The sequence below is a fragment of the Culex quinquefasciatus genome, chromosome 2, assembly GCF_015732765.1.
Source record: "Culex quinquefasciatus strain JHB chromosome 2, VPISU_Cqui_1.0_pri_paternal, whole genome shotgun sequence".
Taxonomy (NCBI): Eukaryota; Metazoa; Arthropoda; class Insecta; order Diptera; family Culicidae; genus Culex; species Culex quinquefasciatus.
The window spans coordinates 121,904,404-121,922,255 of NC_051862.1; the positions used below are offsets into that span (position 1 = coordinate 121,904,404).

A 17,852-nucleotide genomic window follows, 5' to 3' on the forward strand; every position below is an offset into this window, starting at 1 on the left:
ACATTTACATTGCATGCTCTCGTTTTTGTTTATTCAAGCTCAAACATCAAAACGCTTTTTGCCTTCCTCACTGAGGTAAGGCTATAATCCTGCTCTAAAAATGAACTTTGTATAAAAACGTCGTAGACCCACCTTCATGTATACATATAGACTCAGAATCGAAAACTGAACAAATGTCTGTGTGTATGTGTGTGTGTATGTGTGTGTGTATGTGTGTGTGTATGTATGTATGTGACCAACAAACTAGCTCATGTTTCTCGGCACTGGCTGAACCGATTTGACCCGAACCTGTTGCATTCGACTTGGTTTAGGGTCCCATAGATCGAGTTTTATACAGATTGAAGTTTCGATAAGTAGTTCAAAAGTTATGTATAAAAATGTGTTTTCACATATATCCGGATCTCACTTAAATGTATGTAAACTATGTCCGGATCCACCATCCGACCCATCGTTGGTTAGGTTATCAAAAGACCTTTCCAACGAGTCCAAAACATTGAAGATCTGGCAACCCTGTCTCGACATATGGTCACTTAAGTGACACTTATGTACTTTTTTGAAGCCGGATCTCACTTAAATGTATGTAAACTATATTCGGATCCACCATCCGACCCATAGTTGGTTAGGTTATCAAAAAGCCTTTCCAACGAGTCCAAAACATTGAAGATCTGGCAACCCTGTCTCGAGATATGGCCGCTTAAGTGATATTGATGTACTTTTTGGAAGCCGGATCTCACTTAAATGTATGTAAACTATGTCCGGGTCCATCATCCGACCCATCGTTAGTTAGGTTATCAAAAAACCTTTCCAACGAGTCCAAAACATTGAAGATCTGGCAACCCTGTCTCGAGATATGGCCGCTTAAATGATATTGATGTACTTTTTGGAAGCCGGATCTCACTTAAATGTATGTAAACTATGTCCGGGTCCACCATCCGACCCATCGTTGGTTAGGTTATCAAAAAACCTTTCCAACGAGTCCAAAACATTGAAGATCTGGCAACCCTGTCTCGAGATATGGCCGCTTAAGTGATATTGATGTACTTTTTGAAAGCCGGATCTCACTTAAATGTATGTAAACTATGTCCGGATCCACCATCCGACCCATCGTTGGTTAGGTTATCAAAAAACCTTTCCAACAAGCCTAAAACATTGAAGATCTGGCAGCCCTGTCTCGAGATATGGCCGCTTAAATGATATTGATGTACTTTTTGGAAGCCGGATCTCACTTAAATGTATGTAAACTATGTCCGGATCCACCATCCGACCCATCGTTGGTTAGGTTATCAAAAAACCTTTCCAACGAGTCCAAAACATTGAAGATCTGGCAACCCTGTCTCGAGATATGGCCGCTTAAGTGATATTGATGTACTTTTTGGAAGCCGGATCTCACTTAAATGTATGTAAACTATGTCCGGATCCACCATCCGACCCATCGTTGGTTAGGTTATCAAAAAAACTTTCCAACGAGCCTAAAACATTGAAGATCTGGCAACCCTGTCTCGAGATATGGCCGCTTAAGTGATATTGATGTACTTTTTGGAAGCCGGATCTCACTTAAATGTATGTAAACTATGTCCGGATCCACCATCCGACCCATCGTTGGTTAGGTTATCAAAAAAACTTTCCAACGAGCCTAAAACATTGAAGATCTGGCAACCCTGTCTCGAGATATGGCCGCTTAAGTGATATTGATGTACTTTTTGGAAGCCGGATCTCACTTAAATGTATGTAAACTATGTCCGGATCCACCATCCGACCCATCGTTGGTTAGGTTATCAAAAAACCTTTCTAACGAGCCTAAAACATTGAAGATCTGGCAACCCTGTCTCGAGATATGGCCGCTTAAATGATATTGATGTACTTTTTGGAAGCCGGATCTCACTTAAATGTATGTAAACTATGTCCGGATCCACCATCCGACCCATCGTTGGTTAGGTTATCAAAAAACCTTTCCAACGAGTCCAAAACATTGAAGATCTGGCAACCCTGTCTCGAGATATGGCCGCTTAAGTGATATTGATGTACTTTTTGGAAGCCGGATCTCACTTAAATGTATGTAAACTATGTCCGGATCCACCATCCGACCCATCGTTGGTTAGATTATCAAAAAAACTTTCCAACGAGCCTAAAACATTGAAGATCTGGCAACCCTGTCTCGAGATATGGCCGCTTAAGTGATATTGATGTACTTTTTGAAAGCCGGATCTCACTTAAATTTATGTAAACTATGTCCGGATCCACCATCCGACCCATCGTTGGTTAGGTTATCAAAAAACCTTTCTAACGAGCCTACAACATTGAAGATCTGGCAACCCTGTCTCGAGATATGGCCGCTTAAATGATATTGATGTACTTTTTGGAAGCCGGATCTCACTTAAATGTATGTAAACTATGTCCGGATCCACCATCCGACCCATCGTTGGTTAGGTTATCAAAAAACCTTTCTAACGAGCCTAAAACATTGAAGATCTGGCAACCCTGTCTCGAGATATGGCCGCTTAAATGATATTGATGTACTTTTTGGAAGCCGGATCTCACTTAAATGTATGTAAACTATGTCCGGATCCACCATCCGACCCATCGTTGGTTAGGTTATCAAAAAACCTTTCCAACGAGTCCAAAACATTGAAGATCTGGCAACCCTGTCTCGAGATATGGCCGCTTAAGTGATATTGATGTACTTTTGGAAGCCGGATCTCACTTAAATGTATGTAAACTATGTCCGGATCCACCATCCGACCCATCGTTGGTTAGGTTATCAAAAAAACTTTCCAACGAGCCTAAAACATTGAAGATCTGGCAACCCTGTCTCGAGATATGGCCGCTTAAGTGATATTGATGCACTTTTTGAAAGCCGGATCTCACTTAAATGTATGTAAACTATGTCCGGATCCACCATCCGACCCATCGTTGGTTAGGTTATCAAAAAACCTTTCTAACGAGCCTAAAACATTGAAGATCTGGCAACCCTGTCTCGAGATATGGCCGCTTAAATGATATTGATGTACTTTTTGAAGCCGGATCTCACTTAAATGTATGTAAACTATGTCCGGATCCACCATCCGACCCATCGTTGGTTAGGTTATCAAAAAACCTTTCCAACGAGTCCAAAACATTGAAGATCTGGCAACCCTGTCTCGAGATATGGCCGCTTAAGTGATATTGATGTACTTTTTGGAAGCCGGATCTCACTTAAATGTATGTAAACTATGTCCGGATCCACCATCCGACCCATCGTTGGTTAGGTTATCAAAAAACCTTTCCAACGAGTCCAAAACATTGAAGATCTGGCAACCCTGTCTCGAGATATGGCCGCTTAAGTGATATTGATGTACTTTTTGGAAGCCGGATCTCACTTAAATGTATGTAAACTATGTCCGGATCCACCATCCGACCCATAGTTGGTTAGGTTATCAAAAAACCTTTCCAACGAGTCCAAAACATTGAAGATCTGGCAACCCTGTCTCGAGATATGGCCGCTTAAGTGATATTGATGTACTTTCTGGAAGCCGGATCTCACTTAAATGTATGTAAACTATGTCCGGATCCACCATCCGACCCATCGTTGGTTAGGTTATCAAAAAACCTTTCTAACGAGCCTAAAACATTGAAGATCTGGCAACCCTGTCTCGAGATATGGCCGCTTAAATGATATTGATGTACTTTTTGGAAGCCGGATCTCACTTAAATGTATGTAAACTATGTCCGGATCCACCATCCGACCCATCGTTGGTTAGGTTATCAAAAAACCTTTCCAACGAGTCCAAAACATTGAAGATCTGGCAACCCTGTCTCGAGATATGGCCGCTTAAGTGATATTGATGTACTTTTTGGAAGCCGGATCTCACTTAAATGTATGTAAACTATGTCCGGATCCACCATCCGACCCATCGTTGGTTAGGTTATCAAAAAAACTTTCCAACGAGCCTAAAACATTGAAGATCTGGCAACCCTGTCTCGAGATATGGCCGCTTAAGTGATATTGATGTACTTTTTGAAAGCCGGATCTCACTTAAATGTATGTAAACTATGTCCGGATCCACCATCCGACCCATCGTTGGTTAGGTTATCAAAAAACCTTTCTAACGAGCCTAAAACATTGAAGATCTGGCAACCCTGTCTCGAGATATGGCCGCTTAAATGATATTGATGTACTTTTTGGAAGCCGGATCTCACTTAAATGTATGTAAACTATGTCCGGATCCACCATCCGACCCATCGTTGGTTAGGTTATCAAAAAACCTTTCCAACGAGTCCAAAACATTGAAGATCTGGCAACCCTGTCTCGAGATATGGCCGCTTAAGTGATATTGATGTACTTTTTGGAAGCCGGATCTCACTTAAATGTATGTAAACTATGTCCGGATCCACCATCCGACCCATCGTTGGTTAGGTTATCAAAAAAACTTTCCAACGAGCCTAAAACATTGAAGATCTGGCAACCCTGTCTCGAGATATGGCCGCTTAAGTGATATTGATGTACTTTTTGGAAGCCGGATCTCACTTAAATGTATGTAAACTATGTCCGGATCCACCATCCGACCCATAGTTGGTTAGGTTATCAAAAAACCTTTCCAACGAGTCCAAAACATTGAAGATCTGGCAACCATGTCTCGAGATATGGCCGCTTAAGTGATATTGATGTACTTTTTAGAAGCCGGATCTCACTTAAATTTATGTAAACTATGTCCGGATCCACTATCCGACTCATCGTTAGTTAGGTTATCAAAAAACCTTTCCAACGAGCCTAAAATATTGAAAATCTGGCAACCCTGTCTCGAGATATGGCCACTTAAGTGATATTTATGTACTTTTTGGAAGCCGGATTTCACTTAAATGTATGTAAACTATGTCCGGATCCACCATCCAACCAATCGTTGGTTAGGTTATCAAAAAACCTTTCCAACGAGTCCAAAACATTGAAGATCTGGCAACCCTGTCTCGAGATATGGCCGCTTAAGTGATATTGATGTACTTTTTGGAAGCCGGATCTCACTTAAATGTATGTAAACTATGTCCGGATCCACCATCCGACCCATAGTTGGTTAGGTTATCAAAAAACCTTTCCAACAAGCCTAAAACATTGAAGATCTGGCAACCCTGTCTAGAGGTATGGCAACTTAAGTGATATTTATGTACTTTTTTATTCCGGATCTAAAAAATAGATGAAATTTTTGTACAATTCCATCATATCAGCCATTGTTGTTAATTAGTGAGGAAGGCTCCAACCACATAGGTGGATTAAGTTAGTTTTTCTCTAAACGTCAAAAAGCGACAGACGATAAGACAGCACGATTCTGACGTAACGTTGAGATACACTGCAACACCGATGGTTTGACACCGACTTCAAATGTGGGGTCCTTTTTAGTTTCCCTCCCTCTTCATACGGAGCTTACACACACTGCCATACGTTTGTTTTGATAGATAGCGCCGTGTAAAAAGTGACAGATGACGAACTAAACTAAAAAGTGTCAAACGAAAAGGCGACAAACCATTTCAGTTCAGTTTATTGTCAAGCGATCTTTGAAGGATCGATTTATGTTGAGGGAATGGAGGATTATGTTGACATTGACACTTAAACAGGATTACCAAAGAGAGAGGAATGTTCATGACTTTGTTGTTTTGGCATCACTTATTGGCTACGATATTGTGCAATATTTGAGAGCTTATGACTTTACAATAAATGCTAGTTTTATAATCAATGTCTGGTATATTTTCTCTAACTTTTCCTAGACTAACTTTTTCGTTACAATGTCATGATTCGAAATCCGGACACTTAGTAGCATATAATTTTTGTTGTAGCTGGCAAAAAATCACGAAATAAATGGAAATGTAGATCAATTTTAAGATAAGTAAAATATGTCTTTACTATCCATTTTACTAGAGCGTCCAATTTCCCGGGGTTACTAATTTCCCGGGAAACGGGAAATTTTCAGCTAATTTCCCGGGAAATCCCTGGAATTCCCGGGAATTTTAAAATTTATTGAAAGTTGTTATGATCTTGGTTTTAATTAATATTATGCAACAAAATTGTATAGGACATCAACATTAATGGTTCAAATATGTTTTAAGATCAATTAACAGCTTGACTCCATTAAAATATCATTCAACTACAAGAAAATGTATTTTGGTATTTTTGATGAGAAATTTAAACTTGCCTCTGTGACCAGTTTATTAAAATGAGAAAAAATAACATGCAGAAATAATGTTTTTCATGACAAATACTGGTTTCGGCTCTTGAACTACACAGAACAAAATTGTGTAAATTTGGAAGGTTGAATATTACCTCTTTTATGATGTAATTTTACCTCAATTTAGACTGAAAAAAAAGATGTAAAATTACACATTTTTAGAGATAAAATTACACATTTTTTTGACATAAAAAATGTACCACTTCCCGGATGTAATATTACCATGATTTTTTTTTCTGTGTAATGGAAAAGCTTTTTAGTGTTGTCAATGTTTTCAAATATTTGAAGCAAGCTTTGAATATATTTTTGCATTTTTTGAGAACAAACAATAGAAAGTAATTTTTCAATGATTTTGCCTTCCTCACTGAGGTAAGGCTATAATCCTGCTCTAAAAATGAACTTTGAATCAAAACGTCGTAGACCCACCTTCATGTATACATATCGACTCAGAATCGAAAACTGAACAAATGTCTGTGTGTATGTGTGTGTGTATGTGTGTGTGTATGTGTGTGTGTATGTATGTATGTGACCAACAAACTAGCTCATGTTTCTCGGCACTGGCTGAACCGATTTGACCCGAACCTGTTGCATTCGACTTGGTTTAGGGTCCCATAGATCGAGTTTTATACAGATTGAAGTTTTGATAAGTAGTTCAAAAGTTATGTATAAAAATGTGTTTTCACATATATCCGGATCTCACTTAAATGTATGTAAACTATGTCCGGGTCCATCATCCGACCCATCGTTGGTTAGGTTATCAAAAGACGTTTCCAACGAGCCTAAAACATTGAAGATCTGGCAACCCTGTCTCGAGATATGGCCACTTAAGTGATATTGATGTACTTTTTGGAAGCCGGATCTCACTTAAATGTATGTAAACTATGTCCGGGTCCACCATCCGACCCATCATTGGTTATGTTATCAAAAGACCTTTCCAACGAGTTAAAAACATTAGAGATCTGGCAACCCTGTCTCGAGATATAGCCACTTAAGTGACATTTATGTACTTTTTGGATGCCGGATCTCACTTAAATGTATGTAAACTATGTCCGGATCCACCATCCCACCCTTCGTTGGTTAGGTTATCAGAAAACCTTTCCAACGAGTTCAAACATTGAAGATCTGGCAACCCTGTCTCGAGATATTACACTTAAGTGATATTGATGTGCTTTTTGATGCCGGATCTCACTTAAATGTATGTAAACTATGTCCGGATCCACCATCCGACCCATCGTTGGTTAGGTTATGAAAAGACCTTTCCAACGAGTTCACATTGGAGACAGTGGAGATCTGGCAACCCTGTCTTGAGATATGTACACATAAGTGATATTGATGTACTTTTTTACTCCGGATCTAAAAAAGAGATGAAATTGCATATCAGCCATTGTTTGTAATAAGTGAGGAAGGCTCCAACCACATAGGTGGATTAAGTTAGTTTTTTTTATTATTATGCAACATGATTTAAATTATACGAGAAATTAACACCATTCCACAAAAATTCTTCTATTTTTTCACATTTAACCCTCTAACACCTGTAGTTGCACCAGTGCTCCATAATTCTTTTACTTCAAATTGTAATTTATTCAGTACTAGGTATTCAACCAATTGAATTAATTCTTTTTGCACAAATTCGATTTTCATCTCATTTGATCATGGTGAAAACAAACGTGAAAAAAATCTCAATTTTAATTTGGAGGTAAGGAGTTAATATTGTTTTGATGAAATAAAATCAATCTGTTAAAAGCTTACCTAATTGTAATAATTTAATACTCATTATTCCCATCTATTCCCAGATGCTTCAAAAATTAATATTCTCAGAAATAATTCTGATATCATAATTTCTGATTAATTATATATAAACTAAACAATACATTTAATTGAACAAAATCATGTTGAGTTTGTTCATTTATTATTTTTTCAGATCAATTTCAAAAAATAGTTCCAAAAATGTAAGAAAATGTATACTCCGCTTGAATTTCGGGAATTCCCGGGAAATTTACAAATTTCCCGGGAAACGGGAAATATTTTTTTTCGGGAAATCCCGGAAATTCCCGGGATTTTTTTTCCCGGGACGGGAAATTGGACGCTCTACATTTTACACCAGAATTTTAAATTAGAATGACTTGTTGTGCTTCGCATCCCGGACACTGATAGAAGCTGATTCAAAATCCGGACACTTTTGCTCCGAATTCCGGACAATCGTTTTTGCCTTCCTCACTGAGGTAAGGCTATAATCCTGCTCTAAAAATGAACTTCGTATAAAAACGTCGTAGACCCACCTTCATGTATACATATCGACTCAGAATCGAAAACTGAACAAATGTCTGTGTGTATGTGTGTGTGTATGTGTGTGTGTATGTATGTATGTGACCAACAAACTAGCTCATGTTTCTCGGCACTGGCTGAACCGATTTGACCCGAACTTGTTGCATTCGACTTGGTTTAGGATCCCATAGATCGAGTTTTATACAGATTGAAGTTTCGATAAGTAGTTCAAAAGTTATGTATAAAAATGTGTTTTCACATATATTTGGATCTCACTTAACTGTATGTAAACTATGTCTGGGTCCATCATCCGTCCCATTGTTGGTTAGGTAATAAAAAGACCTTTCCAACGAGTCCAAAACATTGAAGATCTGGCAACCCTGTCTCGAGATATGGCCTCTTAAGTGATATTGATGTACTTTTTTGAAGCCGGATCTCACTTAAACGTATGTAAACTATGTCCGGATCCACCATCCGACCCATCGTTGGTTAGATAATCAAGAGACCTTTCCAACGAGTCCACATTATTGAAAATCTGGCAACCCTATCTCGAGGTATGGCCTCTTAAGTGATATTGATGTACTTTTTGGAAGCCGGATCTCACTTAAATGTATGTAAACTATATCCGGATCCACCATCCGACCCATCGTTGGTTAGTTTATCAAAAGACCTTTCCAACGAGTTCAAAACATTGGAGATCTGGCAACCTTGTCTTGAGATATGTACACTTAAGTGATATTGATGTACTTTTTTACTCCGGATCTAAAAAAGAGATGAAATTTTTGTATCTGAAAGAGATGAAATTTCATATCAGCCATTGTTGGTTATAAGTGAGGAAGGCTCCAACCACATAGGTGGGTTAAGTTAGTTTTTTTATTATGAATTGCACAAATTTGGACTGAAAATTTAGTGAACGGCATTCTTTAGGTCTCAAATAAGCTGTTAAAATCAATACAATCGATATTTAGTATAATTGTTTTTCTAGAGTTTAAGGAAAGCAAAACCATAATTGAAATATGTTGAACCTGTCAAAAATCTACCAAAGCATTTACAACATTGATCACACAAAAAACTGTGGTAGAAAAGTGTCCACCGTGATCCACCGCGATCAACTTTTGACCCGCGGTACCGCGCTTACGGAAAAACGGAATCGACTTAACACCTTATAATGTGGCCCTCTTAAACCTTGCGGTTTCGTCAACGGATCCACAAGCGTGTATCGTTCTTTTTACGACAATACTCCGCCTCCCGGGTCTCCTAAGTGTGAAGGTATGGCACGGGGAGAGGACACCGAATACCTTTATTAACACTAAGATTTTTTGCGTCTGCTTCGGGATTCGAACCGGCGACCTCTGGATTGTGAGTCCAGTGCGCGGTTTGATTGAAATTTGAAATGAAAGTTGATTTTAGAATTCATCAAATAACACGGTTTATGTTTAGGTTCAGGGTAGGTAAACCATCACCATCGCACTATCATTGATGTATATTTCGGTGCGTTCCTCGTCTCTTAAAATTTCTCTTCTCTTTCGCAGCCGAGTGATGGTCGGCTTGCTATCGCGAATATCGAAAGCCCATCACATCGACGAGAAATACCTTCGTTGGCTCCGATGGAACTATCGTTCCAACCGGAGAGGCACGCACACGAAATTGCTGTATACATACATTGGAGCTCACGCACACAAATGAACTCATTTCTACAGGGCTTACGGGCGAGAGAATTTCACGATTGCTCTTTCTCTTGCTTTTTGAGCGAGGGGACTGGCTGTGTGAGAGATTTTTTTCCGTCTTACGCATCGGTTTGTTCGTTGCTCGTTTCATCGGCGTCATTTTCGCTTCGCTCTCTTGATGCAGTTTTGGGAGAACGCCAAAAATTTGATGATTTGAGCGAGGGACGATATCTAAAAGCCCTCGCCATCGGCGAGGAAACGAGTAAATACCATCCCTAAATGACGTTATACATTTGGAAAAAAGAAATTTGAATCGGACCAAATATTCGTTGGCACCATAACAACCAACGCACTCGCACACGTTTAGTATTTCAATATTAACGGTTAGAAAAAAAATCTTACAAAAGTAGGTGACTTTTAGAAAATCTGGTGTGAAGCGTAACGTAGCATTTTACTTCTCATAATTTTACATCAGACTGTTATAAATTAGATACAAACACAGTTAAATCTAAAGGGCGAATCGAATGTAAAACCTATATAATATTACAACTACAACAACAACACCAACAACACAAACCAACAGACTCTCTGGTTGTCGATTTTCGCTCTCTCAATTTCGCTCCGTATATCCTCTTAAAAATTAACTTTTAAGCCTAAAAATTGAAAAATCTCGTAGAATTGGCGTGTATTTTCCTTTCTGTGTATTTTTTCAGAAAGCTCGTCCAATTTCTTATAAGTTTGTCTTTGACCACTTTTTGATACGATGCAATGGATTTGAGACACAGTAATTTTTAAATGACGAAATACAAAAATATTAGGATAACATGTCTTCAAAGTTTCATTGAAATCGTAGAAGGTCGGGCAAAAAAGTACCAGAAAAATCCTGATTCGAGCTGGAATTGCTCTTCTTTCTCCCTATAACGCTGTTGAAAGTACAATTTGTAATAAGATTGTAATTCTTATTTTTTTCTCTTTTTTTATTTACAGATTCCGCAAAACTGCACAGAACTATTCTTCAACTGTTTTACTTGTCGTGACGTTATCGATCTGCTGCTCTTGCTTTCTGTGTCTGGATTTACATGCGTGATTTAGTAGCTATTGTTGACTTAATTGGAAAAAAAATATTTTATTTTACTACTTTTTTTTAAAACAAATTTAACATCTACATTTACTCCTATTTGTTAAATTGTTATTATCACAATTCATTTACATCTTTGAAATATTTTTGAAATTCTGTAAAGTGCTTAACTTTTTCGGCCACTTTTCATAACGCGTGAGATTCAAACTCATCATCCCGAAATTGATCAACTGTGAGTGCGTTCAAGAAGACAAGACAAGTGTTTGGCACAAGGAAAGAATAAATCGTAACGGCTCTATTGTTGCTCTGACAGCAACAGTTTCGCCGTATTCTGTAGCCGAGTGCTCGAAGAGAATGTTTTATTTTTCCTGTGTTCTTCCCAACCTAGCAATTAGTGAAATTTTAAAGTGTGTTCATCACGAAGGTGCCAAGTGTGTAGTTTGTTTTTGTGTTTTAAATGAAGCTTCAATGAAACCCAAGTGAACCCACCAGCGAATATGAGCGTCTTCCACCGACCCTTCGTGGGTCTTATAATACTGTGCGTCGTGATATCCCTGCTGCTGGCCCAGAGTAGCGATGGTGGCGGAGGTAAGTGGCCATAACCAACAATACAAAAACCTTTAGCTTTACTTGCAAATTCCTCGCGAAAAAATCGTCCCGAGCTTCGCCCTTCCAAGGTGGAGCTTTTTACGAGATAACACAGCGATCAATTTATTAATCTGACATCGATTGCATCAATCAGTTACCTTCTTTTTCGGCACATTTTATGGCTCGAGTGGCCAGCTAATTAATTACCCCTCATTATTGATGATAATAATCGTCGACCAAAACGTGTCGCTCGTAAGAGGGCTGTGGGTCGTAAGATTTTTACGGCTTTTCTTGGGTTCGCTGCGGGCTGTCAGTTGGTGGACTTTTCTATACTTGGGGAAAATGCTGAAATTGGAGAACTCTGTTGGGGAATGTGAAGGTGAAGGCGTTCTTGTGTGATTAATTGGCATGGGTAACAAAATGTAGAAAGATTTTGAGCTTTTTGTTTTACTCAAAAGGGAAATAATAAGTACCTTTTGAAATCTGTAAAAAGTAAGGATAATTGCGTATAAAAAAATAGTCCCAGATGATCATCCGTTTCCTTCGATGCCCTCAAAATTGCGCCAAAAACCCTTCCAAATCAACAACAATTATACAATTTACAGACAAACACGTCAAAGTTGCTCTGCCGATCGATCCACCGACACGAACAAAACGACACTTTAATTCCAACTCAAGTTCCAATTAGAGACCTCTAATAACTAGCTGCTGCTGCTGCTTCTGCTGGCTCCGGCATAAATTAGCTACGCCGGACTTGCCTAGTTCGTGATCGATCGACCTTGATGGGCTCTTTTCAAGTGGACCATCAATAGGCTCTCTACCCGCCAACCTCTGTAGAGAGCTCTTCGGCACCCCAGAACAATGACAACACGAAATGGAGTTGATCAATGTGGTGGAATTTGGCCTTTTTTTTTGTTTGTTGTTGGATGTAACAAACAAAAAAGTTTTGACCAACCAATTCGTCAAGAGTTTGAGGATGGTTAAAACTCGAGTGGGGTTGAAATTGGAATGATTTTCACGAGGCAATGAAATTCGTAACAAAATTTATTTATTTTTGTAGCTTTTCTGCAATTATTCAGGTTTTAGCACATTACATTTTAACTTGCTTATTTTATTTAAGTAAAAATTTGGAACTTTGGTAAAATTGGCTAGTATTTGCAATGTTCATCTGGAATTCAAAATTGTAAAACAAATTTAAAAGTATTTTTAATTATTCCAGTTCTAACCCTTCAGGATATTTAAATATACAGTATCAAAGTTCATAGCACAGCACAGAATATTCAAGCTATTTAGTATGATTCAGCAACGATAATGTGGTCGCGATAACCATAATATTATGTTCTGAATGTGAAAAATATTATTGCTAATAAAATAACTACGTAGAACATAAAAAAACAGATCGTGACCTGACCACCAGCAATGAAGTCATCAATTGAACAAAATACAGCAAATCAGGCGTTACATTTTACGATTATCGCTGAAATATGCTGGCTGAAAAAATATCTCACGAATCGAAAAAAAACAACTTATTGGTTCAAATAACTTGCATACGCAAAAAAGGAGCAAAACAGATTGGTGTTAAACTGGCACTAAAATATGAACGCCTCGCGGAGAAGCGTGTTCTACAAAGGTGTAGGCCGTAATGTATTTTTAATGGTCACAGGTGAATATGTGTGCACTTAGAACGGCCACTAAGGCAGTAAAAAAAAAAGATCGCGCTCACTCTTATTGGCACTTTTAACACTTGCTCTAATATTCAATTCGTGACCACCTGTGAGTGTTTGATGACAGGCTTCTGAAACCATTAGGGGGGCAATTATCAGTTTTAACGAAAAGTATGAGCGAAAATTACACGCCAAACTTCCTACTTCAAAGTGCATAAAAAGCATAGTATTCGAACAAGGGTGATGCAACATTTTGATCAAGATCGAATCTCGCTGATTTATGATCAACTTAATTGCGGTGTGAAGCCGACAGCCGATTGGAATATTCTGATCCATGCCAGGTTGGTAAACACTTCCAACATAGAACCCACCTTAAGACACTGGCAATTTAGTAGCACCGCTCATCGTTTGATGGATGACGTGCATTTAATTGCGATGAGAATCTTTTTCGGTGCAGTTGAAGTTGCAGTTGGCAAGAGTGACACAAAAAAGCATCTTCTGGCGAGTTCAGTAGTTCCGTTAACCATACACCTTTTTTGTGCGCAACTAACAGCCGGATGTGATTGATGGAACTAGCATAGAATGACTGAGTATGACCCTTTTAGCCTGAGGATGCAGCACGTGCATATTAATCATACGTGTGAGCTGTTAGTGCATGTACGCTTTGGCACGTGGGTTGAGGTCAACCGAACCGGTTGTTTGCAGCAATGTGGCAAAATGGTAGTTGAACGAAATTAGAAGCTATACTTAATTTATTGATCATCAACATTTTTTATATGATGACTTTTTAAAACTATAAGTCTACCAATTTCTGGGTTTCAAATTGATACTTTTTACAAGTCTCCCCATCTGTGGTTTCAATTAGGAATCATGGAGCGCAACATTTTCGATTGGTTTCAGTTTGATCAGACACAGACAACAATACTAGTGCATCGATTTCGAAATTGTATGCTTTTTGTGACTTTTAAACCTTCATTCAGACTGTAGTCCTGCTTAAGATAAATTTAATGGTTTTATTCATTTATTCATTAGCTGAAACCTAGGCGCAGAATAGTGGTTCGCAAAGTGGCCTCAATTTAGAATTATCAAAGTGGAACCAATTTACTGTTCGCAAAATGATACCAAGAATTGGCAAGTATTGTGATCGATCTATAATTTATTTTGTCGGTGGTGTCGAGCTTTTGAGGTATTCGAAGTAAACAAATCTTAAAAAGAGGGTATAAATCGAGATTTAGTAAATTTGTCGCTAGCATTTCAATAAGCGCTATGTCTCACGCAAAACGTACGTTTATGACGCTTTTTGAAATATTAGCGACGAATCATCAATTACTATGAATGACACATGCCAAATAATATTGAATAATCTTACTCCAACATTATTACTGCGCTTCAAAGATACACAATCTCGGAACTTCGATTCGGTTGTTCTTCTGATTCACAAAATTCCATCCACTTCTGACGCAATATTTTGTCACGTGGAAATAAAAAAAGGCCTCTTTTGGCCGTCCATCGATTAGTCTACGAACAAAAAAAGTGCGAAGCCCTTAATTTTTCAACGAAAATTTAAACATGAAACGAAGTTGACTTTAAAGCTGTCGGCCACCATTGCTAGTACCAACCACTACACTATGGTACATTGGGTGGCCAAGTTTCAAAAAAGTGGTGTTCTCCAAATATTTTTTATATTTTTTTCTCGAAAGTAAACATTCTAACTAAGAAAAATCCAAATTTTCAAAGCTCTAAGTTTGTTCATTACGGAGATACGCAAGCTGAAAGTCAAAAAATGGAGTAAAAAACTAGCGTTTTTCGTAAAAAAGGTTGATTGTTTAATTTTAACATAGCTCAGCCATTTTAAATATTTTATTAGGACAATTATACATCGTTGGAAAGGTAATGAGATAAGCTTTGAAACTATTAGTAGATAAAATGTTGTTTCCAAACCAAAAACTGAAGTTTTCATCGAATAACTGGAGCATTTTTTTGACAAAACTTATTTTTTTGTGTTTGTTAATAGAGTACGTTTATTTCACTTGCTATGCTACCTACTTCGTGGGCATCGTCGCTTCAAAAATCAATACCTGGTTTCAAGAAGTTCGAAATGACTTTATTGGAATTTTCTGTTGCCTACATTTAAAATTGAGTACCTTAGTCAAAATAAGGTATTCGTACCGAAGTTTTTCAAGCGAAACTGGAGAATCTCAGTTTGATACCGAAAAAAGTATTCAGCAAAATATTGACTTAGCATGATGAATTTCTGCGATCAATCCATGAAACTGATCCACATTTAAGTTCTATGTTGGTTAGTACAAAACATCATAAAAGTACCTTTAACATATCCTGAAGCCGTCAGAAACTCTATAATCAAATGAATTTTCATGAACAAGAACATTAGGATTAGTAAGAATATGTTTTGTATTTTATCGTTTTAATTCATAATTAATATTTCGAATGAAATTAATTTTTCTGTTGTTTGATTTAACAATTAAAATTTTCGCAATTTATGCCCGTAAGGGTGGGGGCAATGGGTCTCAAGTTATATGGCATGGACTCACAAAAAGAAACACACAGCAGTAAATAATAAATATTTGACAAAACAACTAGCTGAACTTGCCTCGGCAAGCACGGCGCGTTGGCGAAGTGGTGTACGCGCTCGCACGGTATGCGAAAGAGCGGGGTTCGATTCCCCGGCACGCCAGATGTGCGGTAGCTTTTTCCTCGCACTGTTAATTTCTGTACTCATTCGGCTTGAAGAATTAGCATGATAAATTAAGAAATCGCGTTGCCCTTTGCTTAGGTAAAACAAAAATCTTAACCTTAGGTAAATATTTGACTTAAAATGGATTTATTACGCTTAAGAAAATTTTGTTTGAGGTGAGGAGGGGAGGGGGGGGGGGTGAAAGAAAGTGGAGGGAGGGGTTGTGTCCTTAAAGTGGGGATGTATTAGCTTATCCATAATTTAATAATATAAACTTGCAATAAAATATATACGCAATTCTTTTGCACTTGCAAATGTTTGAAAATACTATTTATTATAAACAATCCACTATTGAAAAACATGAAAAGTCATAAAAATCGACGTATATCATTTCAATACCATACAATTACTCAAATTTGTATGAAAAAACATTTAAAAAGCAAAAAAAATAATTTGGCCGCCTGTTTGTATGGAGATGGCCCATAGTGCACTAGTGCCTTCCTTTTTATCTACAAGGACTTCGCCGCCCTGGGCTCCTAAGTGTATAAAAGTATGGCACGGAGCGACGGCGCCGAATACACACAAAGAATTTTAGAGCGCCCGCCGCGGGATTCGAACAGGCGACCTCTGGATTGTGAGTCCAGTGCGCGGTCCGATTGATCCACACGGGCGGGACTCATGAACAGATTTAAAAAAATCAAAACAAGTCATTTCCGCAGCAAAAAATATGTCACGCTTGAGCTTGAACATAGCCTTCCACTTTGTTTATGTTTACAGCTGTAAACTGGCTGAAACCTGGGTGCTGAAAAGACAACATGCGTAACCTGATTTCCGAATGATCCCCGCTGCTCTTCACTACACAGCAAAAAATCCGATGGTAAAATCGCATGCAAAAGCATGCACATCACCTTCGTCAAAATAAACACTTAATATTACACACTGCATGTACAATTTTTGTAAACACAGAAAAAAGTTGCAACCGCCGGGATTCAAACCTAGCACTAATAGTAAGGACTGGCGCCTTAGCCCACTCGGCCACTAGACCGATGAAAAGATGTAAGGATTAACGCATATATGAGCTTGACAATTCGGTCAAGTAGGTTTCCCATACTGATGGGCTACATATTTCAGGGTGTAAAATCACATAAAATTGCATAAAATAAAGCAATATTTAATTTACACCCAGACCTTTTACACGCAGCTGGATTACTACTTTTTTAGCTGTGTAATACAACTGCACTACAGCTGTAAAGATAAACAAAGTAGAAGGCTATGTTCAAGCTCAAGCCTGACATATTTTTTGCTGCTGAAGTGACTTGTTTTGAAACATTTTGGATCTGTTGATTTTAAATTTTTCGCCTAAAAATTAAGTGCTTTGCGTTTTTTTTTCGTAGACTAATCGATGGGCGGCCATAAGAGTCCATTTTTGTTTTCCACGAAACGAATGATTGCGTCAGAAGTGGATGGAATTTTATGAATCTGAAGAGCAACCGAATTCAAGTTCCGTGATTTTGTATCTTTGAAGCGCAGTGATAATATCGGAGTAAGTTTATTCAATATTATTTAGCTGGTGCCATTCATAGTTATTGATAATTTGTCGCTAACATTTCAAAAAACGTCATAAACATAGGTTTTGCGTGATACATAGCCCTTATTTAAATGTTGAGCATGAGCATGAGCATGAGCATGGTTGACTGCCAATGA

The 17,852-nt window shown here is 38.2% G+C and overlaps 1 protein-coding gene across 1 annotated transcript in view; it reads left to right on the forward strand.

Moving 5' to 3' along the window:
• The first annotated feature begins 11,502 nt into the window (after positions 1-11,502).
• The window catches only part of LOC6034142 (dual oxidase), a 68,132-nt gene continuing 61,782 nt past the window's right edge, over positions 11,503-17,852 (forward strand). Inside the window, exon 1 of the mRNA XM_001844451.2 lies at positions 11,503-11,789. Within this exon, the coding sequence (XP_001844503.2) occupies positions 11,699-11,789 (91 nt within the window). The 5' untranslated portion in view covers positions 11,503-11,698. The remainder of the gene's footprint in view (positions 11,790-17,852) is intronic.